We start from the raw sequence: 14,370 nt of genomic DNA, 5'->3' as shown, positions 1-14,370 counted from the left end.
GCGTAACTATGAGCTCATGGGCCCCAGTGCAAAAAAAACCAACAAACTATATACTGTATATATAAATGTTGTATGCTGATAGCTGATCAGAATGACTTAAAGGTACTCGCTCAGAAGTTCATTACATGTATTCTGATTGTCTTGTAGTTATTTTAATATTTTACTTAACAAAAATATTCTAATCACCTGTTAAGTGCAGGCAATGGGAGGGCAGTGCAGTGGGGGGGGTTGAGTTAATGTCATGGACCCCCCCCCCCCCCCCCCCCCCCCCTGCATTGGGCCCCAGTGCACCTGCTACCCGCTAACAAATCAACAATCAACAAAATCAACAAATCATTTAAAAATCTATAATCAACCATTTTTATTACTGTAAACACTGGGCAATTATAATCACAAAAAGTACTATACACTATTTTAAATTAAGACAAACTCTACATTTTAAGTAATTGTGTTTTTAAAAAAATACATCATTCAGTTTAAAATATGCTGGTTTTAATTTAGAGTTTTATTTATTGATACAATTAAACAGCTCTGGCATTTAGAAATACAATTCTGGTTTTCAAAATAATGTATTACTCACTGTATGTACACATGCACTCTACTAACATAATGCAAATAATAGCAAACAGCGTTTGGATTGCGCAGAGGTCTATTAGAGGTCTATTATTCTAGTCTACCACCACTGAAATCAAGTTTGTCAGCAGTGCTATCAGCCAGTCAGATGTTTACATAGACATGATAGGATATGTCTGAAAAGGGAGAGGGGTGGATTGGCCCCTTTTTCAGAGTCTTGCTGCTTTGTACAAAATTTTAACGGACCCACTGCGACTCTGATAAATGTTGAGGAATAATAAAATGAAATTAAATATTTACTAATTAATTTAACATTATTCAGTACTAGTGCCATTATATAAATCCGTTTCTTCCTCCTCTTCACTCTGTAAAACAAAAATTGAGATCTCAGTCTTTTCATCTCATGAGAAGTTCAGGGGATTAAGAGGCAATAAATGTATGAATGGAAGCATGAAAGTCTTGATAATAATTACATCATCTCACCAGGCTCTTCAATCCTAGATGCTTGTACAACGTCTAAATCTTACCAGGTCATAAAATTGTTGTTCTTTTTCTTCCTCATATTCATTTCCCTCATTCTCATAATCATTAGTATCATCAAGTACATTATGCAGCTCTGTCAGTTCTTCTTTAAGTCTGTAACTGAAGCCAATGTTATCAAAACTTATGTTCATGTATAGACCTAAATACTTTAATTTCTTTAAAAGAATCAATTAATCAAACAACAAATAAATATTTATGTTAAACTAATAAAAGTTTCCGAAATTTGCTGTTTAATGTGGTCATTTAGCCCACAGAAATAACCTAATACACTACTGAGAGTGTAATGTCATTAAAATAAATAAATAAATAAATAAAATGTCTCACTGAAAATCATTGATCACCTTTTTACAACAATTCAGTAAAATGTTTACACTATTTACATCCAAAAACAAAGTGCAGCCCTACTCACATGTATATCCTGGATTGCCTTTTTCCTGACAAAGCAGATAACAAGCAGATATTAAAGATATTATTAGATCATTTGTGTATCAAACATTGATGGTAACAGTGTACAAAATGAGAAATCTTTCCAGACAAGATGAAGCCAGTTTCAAAATTGTTGACACTCTTGGTAAAGATGGGTATAAAAAGGTTATATGGAATCTGAGAGCAATTGTCATTACAGAGTCTATCAAGATCCTCCAGACTCCTTTTACATAATTTGTGAACTCTCCTCATCGGCTTAATCAGTTTTAATGGGGTTTAGGTCAGCTTGATACTCATTTTTGTGTCCATTTGGATGTTATTTGATCGTTGTCCTGCTGGAGGATCCAAAACACTAAGCTAAATTTCAGTACAAAAACATGCTTTGCTTACATTTTGTTTAAAATATATATATATACTTTTACTTAAGTTATTTGCTTTCAGTTAAAGTTTTCTCCATTTTCATTGTAAGTTTAAGCTAACGAATTACACAATTTTAAGCAATTTTTATATGACCTTTTTAACTACACCAAGGGTGCTAATAATTCTGAAGCTGACTGTCTTGACTGAAACATTCGGACTGGGTTAAAATATGTATATGGTAAACTCACGCAACACCACTCCATAAACACAGCAAGCAAACACAAAGACAATCAGGATTGAGAAACAGGTGAAAACGACAACCGCCACCTTAGCTGGTATCTCGTTCATCACTAAAGCAGGGAAACAGTGCAAATGATTCATCTTTAATCAAAGAGACAAAAATACATGCATAAAATACATCTAGCAGATGCTTTTATCTAAAGCAACTTACAATTATGACTGAATACAGTTCAATCAATTGAGGGTTAAGGGCCTTGCTCAGGGGTCCAACAGTGGCACCTTCTGATTACTAGTCCAGAACCATAACCACTGAGTTACTACTACCCAAAATAATTATTGTAACCTAATTAGTGATAATACTTTATAAAACATTTTAAACTTAAACTTTTACTATGGAATAAGGATATCTACATATATACACCTACAATAAAGCTCACTACATTTTATTACTCACTCCGCCACCCCACCTGGTGGTGAAAACGCCTCAGCACTGCACACAACTGGTTTAAATCAATATTTTTAGTTAATGTCCTGTTGAATAAAGAGTATTTTACTGGTCAAATAAATTTATTGACCACAGTCTTGCTTTTATAAAAACACAATTTAATGAAGACAACGTTAGCTCACAAACAGACCCGCTTAGCAACATGGTCATGTAACAGGCTCATTATTCTGTAATGTTTTCGTATAAATGTCAGATGTGATATGCTGCTTCTTCACTTTGGAAGCCTTTCAAATTCTTGTCCAGTCTCTGGACATTTCAAGGCTAGTTTACAGCAACACCCTTCTGGCAGGTCTTTCCATGTACAATTCTGTAACTTGCTGTGTACAAGAGTATCTGCTAAATGGCCTGAATGTAAAAGTAAAAATTTTGTGGACCTAAAGACTTAAGTCACTCAGGATAAAACACCCACCTTCAAATACCAAATACATTGTGATGCTATTCGACCTCCAAAACAAACAGCTATGCAACCAAAATGAGCTATTTGTGAGTAGATAAAGATATATTATAGTGATGTAAAACTAAAAATAGTGTCATTTTAAGCAGGAAATAAAACATATCACCAGAAGGCCAAGGCCAACAGGCTAGATATCAAGCCACTAATAAACAGCTTATAATGGTGAGTAAAAACAAGAAAGATTTAATTATCTGATATGCATCATCATTTCCTGCACCTTATTAAAAGCTAGGATTACATTAAACTATATTCTAATAATAAACACAGTTTTGTAATATGTAACATTATCAGATAACAAACTGGCCAGCTCATTCTTGTGTAACTAACCAGCCCATTGTGTGTTGTGCTTAAAAACATTCTTGTTGATGCCATTAGGAGTCAAATTAGCTGGATTTCACAAGATAGGACAACAGATATTTGTTGACAGCGGCTCTTCCTTCAGGGCCACATTTAACTTAAATGAATGAAATTAAGCAGCCATATTTATGCTTCTAATTAAGCTAAGCTTGTAAATCTTTTCCTAGCACAATAAATTGGTAAAAATGATTGTCTTTTCTGCTCACTACAGATGCAGTAGAAAAGATGAATGAACACTTGTATATTGTTTACATACCCACTGTGAGATATAGCTGTTTACTTTTTGTTTGTCTTCCATTATCTGCTTGGCACTGCACTGTGCCCATGACCTGTTCTAGTGCTATAGGTATTACAAAGGTGACATTGAGGCGTTCACTGACTTCTTCTGTAACATATTCATTGTTCAGAAACAGCTTGAATTTGATGGGCCGGGATCCTTTTGTCGTCTGGCATTTTACATAGGTGCTGAGTTTTCCTTCTCCAGTCTTGACAACAGTGTATGAGATTTCTGGCTTTGACACGTACTCTAAGTGTGAGATCAGTGAAGAAGAAAAATAAATACAATATAAATATACAGCAAGATACACTGTACTGTCCATATAAATATGAAAAACAAATACCACCACGTACCTTTAACGTGCACTTCAATTTCGTCAGTACTGTTGTAGAAAAAACTGTTGTTAAACTGGTTTGAGGCAACACAGATATATTTACCACTGTCTCCAGTAGACAGCCGTTGAATGTTGAGTCTGCAGGATCTGTTGTCATGGTGTGGTTGGACAACTTTGTCGTTTAGATGCCAGTTACATTTGACGTATGTCCCTTTACTTACATTACACTGCAGACATAAACTGTCTCCCTCCCAGAGATCTCCTGTCGATGGGCTTGTTTTGATGTGTGCACCTTCTACAGGCACTAAAATAACATTTCACATATGATTGTATGACTTTCATACTATACGAGCATAAACACAGAATGAAAAAATGTAATATGTACAGATATTCAAAGACAATTTATCCTACATTAATCACTTTTTTAGCTCAAAATAAAAAATGAAACTTTGATCTTGCTTTCTAGTTGATCTATGAAACTGTGTGCACTATGTAAAAAGATGGATTTACTAGGTTTCCTCTCATGCAGCAGTTAGTAGCCTACATGAATAAGAAATGTATTCATTTACCATATGCAAGGTTTCACACCAAAAAGGCCTTTCTAGAAATGTTACATGGAAATAATTCACCACAGAAAAAAAGGGAAATGCGACTCACCAAAAAATATTGGGAAAAATATTGGATACTCAAGCCATTTTGGCTTCCGTTCGGAGTGGTACCTGCGGCACAAATCTACCAAGGCACATGAGCCAGGTAACACCACTCCCACTGTGAAATGCCGTGGTGTTCTTTCATGTTATTGCCAAGATTTTCAGCAATAGTGACTAAAAGTTTGGATTAAAAGATTTAAAACTTAAACCTGGAAGGAGGTTAAGCACAGCAACACCTTGCCACAACAAAACTGCAGTGGTTTAAAATTAAGACAATTGACCTCCTTGAGTGGCCCAGTCAGATTTCTGGTCTTACATACAATCCAACGTAAGTGGTAAAACCAATAACCTGGCAGAAAATCACTACGTAGAGAAGCACAAAAAAATCTATGCTCTGTCAAAGATTACTTAGACCACCAGCACATTAGCCATTGGGCTTGTGGATAAACTTTCTTTTATATGCTGCCCCGTCCTACAACACATCTCAAGCCAAGATTTTTATACACTTGTAACGGTTTATGTCATGAGATAGTAAGTCTGAGATACTAAGATGTTTTTAACTGATGAGAGGTTTTTAACTGTTTAACTGGATTGTTCAAAAGTCATTGATCTCTCTTTTCCTATACACAGTTATAAAGTACATGGAACAGAGGTCTCTTTGCAAAGGTTGGAATAAAAAAAGTAAGACTTTGAGCTAAAAAAATGGGTTTGCATGTACCCATAGATGTCCTGTACAATTCTTTGCCAGTTTACCTCATAACTACACTATAATTAATACAAGAATTAATGTTATTTTAAAGCATTTCCTTTAACAGCAGGTTTTCAGTTGTTTTACCCACCTAAGACTTGGAAGTTATGCCAGTAACTGAATGAGGGTGTGATCCCTGTAACGTTTAGTCCACTCGCTTTGCATCTTAAATTTCCATCATATTCACGACGGGCAAGAATAACAAATTTGGCCTCCTGTTTACTGTGAGCACTATATTCAGTTATAGGCTTTGTTTGATCACCTTCCTTGAAAAGCTGGTACAGGACGGAAATGTTTAATGGGATCTCATCCGAAATGCAGTAAAAATCTTCAGGTGAATTAACAAGAGCAACTGATGGACCTGTTAGCACCGGTTTAGCTAATGTCACAGCATCTGAAATGTAAAATTAAGTAATAAGTGCATACAATACTGTCAAATAGGTGAAACACATCTGATTTCAGAAATAAACTGTTCACTGTATGCACATTTCAAAAGAAGCATGTAGAATAGTAAAATATTCTAGTGATCAAATCTGATGTTTTTAATGAATTGAGAAAAATTTATGGTTCATCTTAATAGCAATATTTTGTGGCCACTAACTACAGGTGTCATCTATTAAACTGCAAAAACAAATTACTGTCATTACCCTTTTTTGGGGTGTAAATAAATCAGATTGTCACAGAGTTAAACAGTGCAGAGTCTAACAAGGAATTTACGGTAACATGTTCACTTACCTGACTTCTGCCACAAACCACAAACATCTAAAAAACATTTTGCCATTAAAGTCAGGCCTGCATGAAGTACTTACAATTATGATGGTTTATATTGAAAAGGTTTAATAGCGTTACCTAAAATGAGCAGCAGAAGAAACGTCATTTTGGTCCAACAAGGGTTTTGGGTATCAATACTTTTATTATAAGTTTTAAAAACAGCACACTTTGACTGACATAGAGTCAGATACACCCCTAACCAAGTATATACACACAGAAGGGCACTCCTCACACTGGTAGGAGTTGGATAGGACACACCCCATTTATGTCACCTTACTACACCATGTGCACCCAACTGATAGGAGCTTAAAGTTTTTCCTGCTTCTTTCTAGTTTGTCTCTTAGAGACACTAAGAGCAACATTAATTAAATTCAGGACAAATAAAAAATTTTGTGAAATGCAATAAAACATGAATCTGTTATTTGTTAATTCTCCTAAAACTTTAATCGAGAAGAAAAAATAAAACAATAAAAGGTTTCCTGTGTTTTTACTGACCAGCTTAACAATGTTTTGTAAATATGAGCAAATTAGATTGAATATGAGTATCAAAATGAAGGAACATTTTAGTAGTTGATGCATTTATTGGCATTTAACATAATAAGACATCTATTATCACAGTAATAAAAAAGTGTTATCATAGCAGAAACTAATAAAAGAGGTAAACGTGAAGAGTCAATGAAGTCATGTAACAGTTTAATATGAGTATTTGTACTAGTAATTCACTTTAGTTGGTTCTGCTGAGCTGTTTAGGATCACAAATCCATCATATTCATGCATGTATACACATGCAGCGCTGCAACTTGACTTGCAGATTCAGACACTGTGAAAAATGGAAAAGATGAAAGATGAGTTAATACAGCAGGTGAAGTCTCGGCAGTATTTATCAGATGATTATATAGAGGCAAGGTCAAAAGTTTACATGCACTTTTAAGGAGAACAAATGTTTGTCAGGGCAGTTTGGGATTTTTGATGATTTCTGTAACTGTTCTTTTTTGTGACTGTGATTAAAACACACTTCTTTGTACTGAAAAAACCTCAATGAATTTAATGGGTTTATTGTGGATTTTTATTTTAAATAGGCCAGGTCAAAAGTATACATGCACCAAGATTAATTGCTTGCTTGTGTAGAAAGTTATTTCAATTTGTATCATGTCCTCCTAATACCTTGTTAGTAATTATGACTGACTACAGCTGTTGACTTCTCTGTGCCCATGTCAATACTGTTCTAAAGTAGGTGGAACACTTGTCTTTTTACAAGGTTGGAAAGAAACCCCAAATTTTCACCTTTTGCTGTGGGGAAATTTCAGTAAGTCAAACAGTCAAATATGATCCAAGGAACACAGGTGACACCATCCACAGTCAAATTTCTATGAGCCGTTCTGAGATCTGCACATAGCTGTCAAGACTTTTCCATCTGATGCTTGTGGTCTAGAATTCTGGTTGCAGAAATGACTAAAATTCCAAACATACAATGCATATCCTCGGCAAGTGTATGTAAACTGTTGACATATAGATGTAATATTGTGTTGGTTGTTAAAAGAGTATTTTAGCCACTCAGGTGGCGCAGCGGTAAAAACAGATGGAATCAGAGCTGGGATCTCGAATACATCGTATCGAATCTCAGCTCTGCCTGCCGTCTAAGGCTGAGTGGACACATGAACAACGATTGGCCTGTTGTTCAGATATGGGCGGGACTAAGCCGGATGGGGTCTCTCTCCCATGACTGGTACAATTACGACCACTGCTGGCTGATTGATGGCGCCTGCACAGAGATAAGAAAAGAGTGCTCTCAGGGTGTGTCTCTCCGTACACAACGCTGAGCTGTACTGCACTCGTCAAAGTGTAGGTGATAAGATGCATACGGCATGCTGCAGTTGGAAGCATGACACAATTGGACGTGCTAAAAAAGGAGAAAATGCATACAAAAATATTATATTATATATTATACTGTACATTAAAAAAAGAGTATTTTAGATGCACTTTGATGAAGTTCTGATTGAGCAGAAGCTATTTAAATTATATGAAAATGCTACCTTAGTCTAGAGTTCAACTTCCATAATAACCGTCTCCATGTCTTCAGTCTGAGGCACAAGGGCAGAATTGGCTATGTAATGAAGCCTCTCTGTCCTAAAATGAAAACATGTTGTATTTATTTATATATGCTGTAATTCACACTGCAGGATTATTAGAACATAGTGGTAGTAATAGTGGTGTAAACAATTAATTGGTGCTTTCTGCATTATTGGACAGAATGGACTGATATAAAAACAATCTACAATAGTGTAGAAAGAAAACATATTATTTCAGATATAAATGTATTGATTCAAGAAACAAAGTTATCCAACACTCATTCAAATTTGTTAAAGTTCTTTCATCATTGATTACTCAGTTGGTAAGACTAAGTTTGGTTTTAGCCATTTTCACATGTAGTATAAAAATCTGACTCAACATGAGATTAAAATTATATTAAAATCTTTGTACTGTATTACAAAGAATTAACTTGATTTAACCTGATTTGTTTTATGGCAGAAAATCTAGCAGTATCGAGTCAAATTTGACTGTTTTGTTTCTTTCTGTATTGTAACATAGAAAAAATGGCTTCAGTAGATCTTATTAAATTATGCATAAACATAAAGATCTTACTTTTTATGTCCATGGGAGCCCACAGTATCTAAAAAAAGAAAATACCATATATAGTGTGCAAAGACAGATCCAAAATAGTTGCGACAGTTTGAGAAATGTAAACAAAAACAGACAGCAATGATTTGCAAATCCTTTTTAACCTGTTTTAATTAAAGAGACAAAATAGCTTTCTATTGTAATCATTTTCCTTCTGTGTGCTGACTGCAAATAAAAAAGACAATTCACTGATCAAAGCTTTCTGCTTTTATTTGCACTTCATTCACTGTCACAACGTGTGTGTAATATATTTGGCATCAACTTTGGATAAATCACACCTAAGAATGATAAGTTACATACGATGGTGGCTGGTTGCTAAACGTTCACAGTTAATGTTCCTTAGCAAACAGCATGCTCCTCCCATAACCATCCCAAACAGGAAACAGCAGAACGTGATGGCAATGATCTCCACAGATACCAGCTCAAAATCTTTAAAACAATGTACAGATGGGTGACAAATTAAACAGAAAACCCAAAATCCAACTAATTGGCATTGATTCTACAAATCACTGAACCTGAATGGAATACCTGTACCTGGAATACCTGTACTGTATAGGGAAAAATTAATAGGGTGAGCCTATCTTTCATTAAGACAACTATTAAGAAATCTCTTTATTTTTTAAATGCAATTTCATGTGTATAGTACAGTTACATGGCTTCTGTTTGCTTGATTTATTTATAGTTTTTTTGTAATGATGTATTAGCTGTTTCTATACCTTATAGGTAAATTTTAATGTCTTGTATGTCAGGTCAAGTCAAATTTGTTTGTATAGCACTTTACAGAATCCAGGACCAACAGACCAAAAACCCCTGTTAAGCAAGCCGAGGGCGACAGTGGCAAAACTCCCTTAAAATTACAGGAAGAAACCTTGAGAGGACCTCCATCCTCCTTGGGTGAACCTATGTGACCATGAGTTGACAAAGTATCATCATGATCCTTGGAACTACATGACAGAAATGTCTAGCTTCTCTGGATTAACATGTGCTATTTTATTAAACTATAGTTGTGTATACTTTACTTTAAACTACTTGCTTCGTAAATACAACAATTTAAACTTGTATGTTGGACCATAATCCTGTGGTGTTTACTATGTATACCTGTATGGGTGGTTTGATAAGAACATGAGGGTCCTTTCATCTCAATCAAGACCTTCTCACTCTCCACCCAGGATGAGTTGGGGTTAAAACTGTCCCTCACTCGGCAGCTGTAATACCCCAAGCTCTCAGCACTGAGATGTGTGAGAATGAGAACATTGCCCTGGTGGGTAAAGGCATGTGTATCCTTCTCTGATGGTAGGGGTAAACCGTTAAAGGACCAGGAGAACAGTGGGAAAGTTCCTCTGATAATCACACACTGAAGCAGACAGGATGTGACCATAGATTCTGCACTTTGGAAGTACTTTACCAGAACACGTGCTGTCCCTTCTACTGGAGCTGATAGAAACACATACATATACATACATACATATGTCATTTATTCATATTCACTTAGTGCTTCATGTTAATCAGGGTCATGGTTGTCTGACACCATCTATAAAAATCACATAGCAACACACCGTCACCTATTTACTCATTTAAATAAAGCAGCAATTTAGCACAGCCGGAGCTGTGCAGCACCCACACTGTCCAAATACTAAACATTGTATGTTAAGTACAGTAACAAAGATTTTAGTTTCCAGTTGTGAAATCAGGACGTGCTACTCACCCACTTCTAGGTTCACCTGGTTACTGAGAAGCTGCTGGATTTCGTTTTCTGCAGTGCACTGCACTGTACCCATATCTATCCCCAGAGTGACAGGTAGAGAAAACCAGGCTTTGAGTAAATCCACCTGCTGCACAGCAATGCTCTTGCCATCCAGCAGCAGCTGAAACTTCACCGGGGGGCTACCTTGTGCTGTCAAGCAGCTGATGTTAGCATGGAAGCCAGAACCCTGATGGTAAAGCCTGAAGGACAGTTTGGGTACTGACAGGTATTCTGTGACAAATCAGACAGGCCAAGAAAGAACACATTAGCAAAATACATAGACCGACTGTTTTACTTTTATAGAAAAAAATCAGTGTTTTTAACCTAGTCACTATTTATCAGTTACCATGGACAAGAATTTTCAAGAAGTTTCCTGTACTGAGAAGTGAACAGAAGACCTGTTGATTCTCAGCGATTACATCACATGACATCAATGTAGATGCAATTTTTGTGTATTTGCATATTTTAGTCCCACTCATTAGTTACAGGTGCATTAACACAATCATACAGATGTGGAACATTCACAGATATGCAGGTTGTACCCACACCCATCAGTCATCTACCACCAGGTACCACAAACGTTGTTGACACCCGGCCAAGTTGATAGTATTTAAACGTGATAGTCAGAGCTCTCTGCAATGGTGGGCTAGCATATGCTGTGCAACCCTAGTGTGATCTTAGATTGCTTTTGATGGGAAAAGGAAAACCTTACTGCTGCAGCATACATCAAATATTCAAATAACTTACTGGTATTGGTTAGAATACCTTACTAAAATAATGGAGGCTGTTATAGCAGCAAGAGGACATTGTGTAACATAAAATTCGTCGTGGAATTCCATTAAAAAACATTTAAGTTTGAGTGATGCAAACAAGAATATTTATTTTTTATCTTTTACGAAATCTGTGCTTTTGTTTAACTTTTAAACAAAACTGGGTGGCATAACACCCCCATGCACTAGCACGCCACCACCAGGATCTCGACCTCTTAAGTTTGAATCTCTGCCAATGCTATCAACCTTCTTGTGTGTCCATACAGCTATGATTGGCATGCCTAAGAGAGGAAATAGGTTGAATGAATTCCCTCTGCTGTCTGATCGAGGCAACTACAATAGTGATGGAGGGCTTAGCGTGTCTCTCCAAATGCAGCTCTCTATGAGAGTCCACGAAGGCGGGTGAAAAGATGTGGCTGGTGACGCTGATGAAACTCAGACAAAACCAGGGAAGCGGGTCTAGTTGCAAGATTCCGATGAGAGGGAATGACCCCCCAATAATGTAACTTTGTTAAATAAAGCAATAAGCCACGAGAGGCCGTGCGTTACTGTGATTTTATCATGGGGATGACGTTTTTGGCACGATGCGAAGCGGAGTGCCTAAAACTTCTTTCCCCGTGATAAAATCATAGCAGTAACGCACGGTCTCGAGTGACTTATTGCTTTTATAAAATGGCGGTCAACATAAAATAAATATAAATACAACAATGTTTAATCATAAATGTATTTATTGTGTATAAACTTACAATAAAGCATTCTTCCGCGACGCAAGGTAGTTCGATTAACAGTGTTGCTAGGCAACATGAGGGCGAAAATAACATTCACTTTTTCTTTTTAGTGGCGTATTAATATGGAATGATGTGAGGTGGTCCTTGGTGTGCGTTTATCGGGGATTTTACAACGGCTTCGAACGCGACTCAGCAAATCAGATTTTAGGACCGGAACTATCCGTTTTATAATTAACGTTAACCTTTCGATACACACCTTATATTGACTACCCTTAAATCTTTAAGTGGACTGTTTTTTTTATTTATCAGTACAAGTAAACTTGTAGTAAACGATGGTCCCACCAACCCTATAAATGCTTTAGTTTGGGATCAGGGTTTAACAAGACTTTTTCTTCATATAGACAACATTTACTTTTTACATGTACTGTAACCGGCATGCTGCTGGAGTATCTGGTGTTATTCTTCATCCTGTTTTTGGCCACACAAGAATAAGTTCCAGCATGCCTTTCACTTGCGCTATCCACTCTCATTGTGTTTTCTGCGAGATGGTAAAGTGATGAGGGTGAAGTCACTTCCTGCTTGTTGTGGTACCAATCATAATCCAGATGTGTCCCTTTTTTTACTTCACATCGCAGAATAAGTCCCGCTCTCTCATAAAGGACGGGCGGGTCGGGATCAGGAACTATGTAGGTTCCTTGAACAGGGACTAAAATGAAGAAAAAAAGAAGTTATATTATGTTTTCTTTCAAAAGATATAAAAAGATGAAAAGCTTTTATCTTACTTACTGACTACTTGTAAGTGCACTGGGTTGCTCATGCTCTTTTGTCCTCTCGAAGTCACCCTACAAAAATACACACCCTCTGATTCCATGCTGACTTTTAGATAGAATCTGATTGGTTGGTCTTCTTGTGGATCATCTCGTGTGGCAAGTATCTTGCCATCGTCCTTTATGAGATCGAAGATCGGAGGTGATGTTGACACTGACATCGTACATTCAAAAGTTACTGTAGATTTTAAGTAGGCCATACTGGGCCCAGTGAGGTCTGGCATGAAAGTAGATCCACCTGCATGCAATAAAATCTAAGATTAATGCCTCACTCCTGTTTTGTCCACACTAAAAAGTTTTGGATGATGTTTGATTTGGAAAGTTTTTCTTAAATGCATACTTGGTGTAACACCTTGAAACATCTTTAGATACAGTCACTGAGTTCAGCAACAGTAATGACTGGGGGTCAGAATATCCATCCTAACAAAGTGTCAGATTAGTTTGTACTGGTGGCCTTATCTCTGCAGAGTGGCTGAGTTTCATTTATTTCAATTTAAGCTGCAATAAGGGCAGTTGTAGCCTAGTGGTTAAGGTACTGAACTAGTAATCAACAGGTCAATGGTTCAAGCCCCATCACTTCCAGGTTGCCACTGTTGGGCCCTGGAGCAAGGCCCTTAATCCTCAATTGCTTAGACTGTATACTGTCACAGTACTGTGAGTCGCTTTGGATAAAAGTGTCTGCTAAATGCTGAAAATGTAAATGTAAATGAATGAGCTGAGCTTCTGTCCTGGTTTCAGATCTGTACTTCTCTGTTATACAATCCCCACCATGTTTTATAAGCTTCCTTGATTCGTTTTGTATAAAGTTTATTCTATATGAACGGACCTCATGAATAGATGAGTTGGAAATCTTTGTAAAATAGTAAATTAAGCTACAATTTACCTACTTAAGCCACAAATTAGGTAAGAAATGAAGCTAGTTGGCAAGGTGATGTGTTAAGGTAGTCTTACTGAAGTGTGAGAATGTTGTAAAAATGCCACTAGTTTTGTTTTTATTTTGTTGTTCTGAATTTCACTGTTTGTAAATTGATTATTAATAAACATGTTTACTAGATTTAAAATTAAATCATACATTGTGTTAATAAAGCTTTAATGTTTTGTACCAATAAACAAATAAATTGACCAGTTCTGGCCTCATATATATTACATATATATATATATATATTACAAAACTAAAACAGAAACAGAAAAAATAATTACATTTACGACTGTATAGTATAAAGTTTATATTGGGTATAAATATAGAACAATAATTTTAAACTCACGTAAAACTGAAATCAGGAGTAACACCAGATTGGCTTTCATTTCTGGTACTTTTACTCGTCTGCTTCCATTCTGACTTCCGCTTTAACTTGTATAATTAAAAACATGTGCATCTGTGTGT

General features: G+C 36.3%; 2 protein-coding genes across 5 annotated transcripts; both read right to left on the bottom strand.

The window, feature by feature from the left end:
* Positions 1-475: 475 nt before the first annotated feature.
* On the bottom strand, positions 476-6,360 carry si:dkey-93h22.7 (uncharacterized). 4 transcript variants are annotated; one of them, XM_063013111.1, is made up of 9 exons: positions 6,317-6,360; positions 6,203-6,229; positions 5,559-5,861; positions 4,089-4,373; positions 3,715-3,984; positions 2,151-2,252; positions 1,526-1,550; positions 1,047-1,215; positions 476-938 (listed from the first exon to the last, which is right to left on the bottom strand). In XM_063013111.1, the coding sequence occupies exons 1-8, from the start codon at positions 6,342-6,344 to the stop codon at positions 1,071-1,073; spliced, it is 1,185 nt and encodes a 394-aa protein (XP_062869181.1). In that variant the 5' UTR covers positions 6,345-6,360; the 3' UTR covers positions 476-938; positions 1,047-1,070. The 4 variants fall into 4 exon arrangements, with proteins under 4 accessions (XP_062869181.1, XP_062869179.1, XP_062869180.1 ...); XM_063013109.1 differs by having other exon boundaries at positions 1,101-1,215; XM_063013110.1 differs by having other exon boundaries at positions 1,101-1,209.
* Positions 6,361-12,189: 5,829 nt separating this feature from the next.
* LOC134331728 (B-cell receptor CD22) lies at positions 12,190-14,362 on the bottom strand. The gene is made up of 3 exons (XM_063013236.1): positions 14,252-14,362; positions 12,946-13,224; positions 12,190-12,865 (listed from the first exon to the last, which is right to left on the bottom strand). The coding sequence occupies exons 1-3, from the start codon at positions 14,289-14,291 to the stop codon at positions 12,507-12,509; spliced, it is 678 nt and encodes a 225-aa protein (XP_062869306.1). The 5' UTR covers positions 14,292-14,362; the 3' UTR covers positions 12,190-12,506.
* Positions 14,363-14,370: the final 8 nt, after the last annotated feature.

The sequence above is a fragment of the Trichomycterus rosablanca genome, chromosome 17 (genome assembly GCF_030014385.1).
Source record: "Trichomycterus rosablanca isolate fTriRos1 chromosome 17, fTriRos1.hap1, whole genome shotgun sequence".
Lineage (NCBI taxonomy): Eukaryota > Metazoa > Chordata > Actinopteri > Siluriformes > Trichomycteridae > Trichomycterus > Trichomycterus rosablanca.
This window is presented reverse-complemented; position numbering and strand designations above follow the sequence as displayed.

Bases quoted from the DNA above. Each gene is read 5' to 3' on its own strand.
- si:dkey-93h22.7 (XM_063013109.1), bottom strand. From the start codon at position 6,344: ATGACGTTTCTTCTGCTGCTCATTTTAG. The intron at 6,230-6,316 runs GTAACGCTATTA...AATGTTTTTTAG, and splicing joins TCTTCTGCTGCTCATTTTAG to ATGTTTGTGGTTTGTGGCAG. The intron at 3,985-4,088 runs GTACGTGGTGGT...TCTCACACTTAG, and splicing joins AATTGAAGTGCACGTTAAAG to AGTACGTGTCAAAGCCAGAA.
- LOC134331728 (XM_063013236.1), bottom strand. From the start codon at position 14,291: ATGAAAGCCAATCTGGTGTTACTCCTGATTTCAGTTTTAC. The intron at 13,225-14,251 runs GTGAGTTTAAAA...TATTGCATGCAG, and splicing joins ACTCCTGATTTCAGTTTTAC to GTGGATCTACTTTCATGCCA. The intron at 12,866-12,945 runs GTAAGTAAGATA...TCTTCATTTTAG, and splicing joins AGTGCACTTACAAGTAGTCA to TCCCTGTTCAAGGAACCTAC.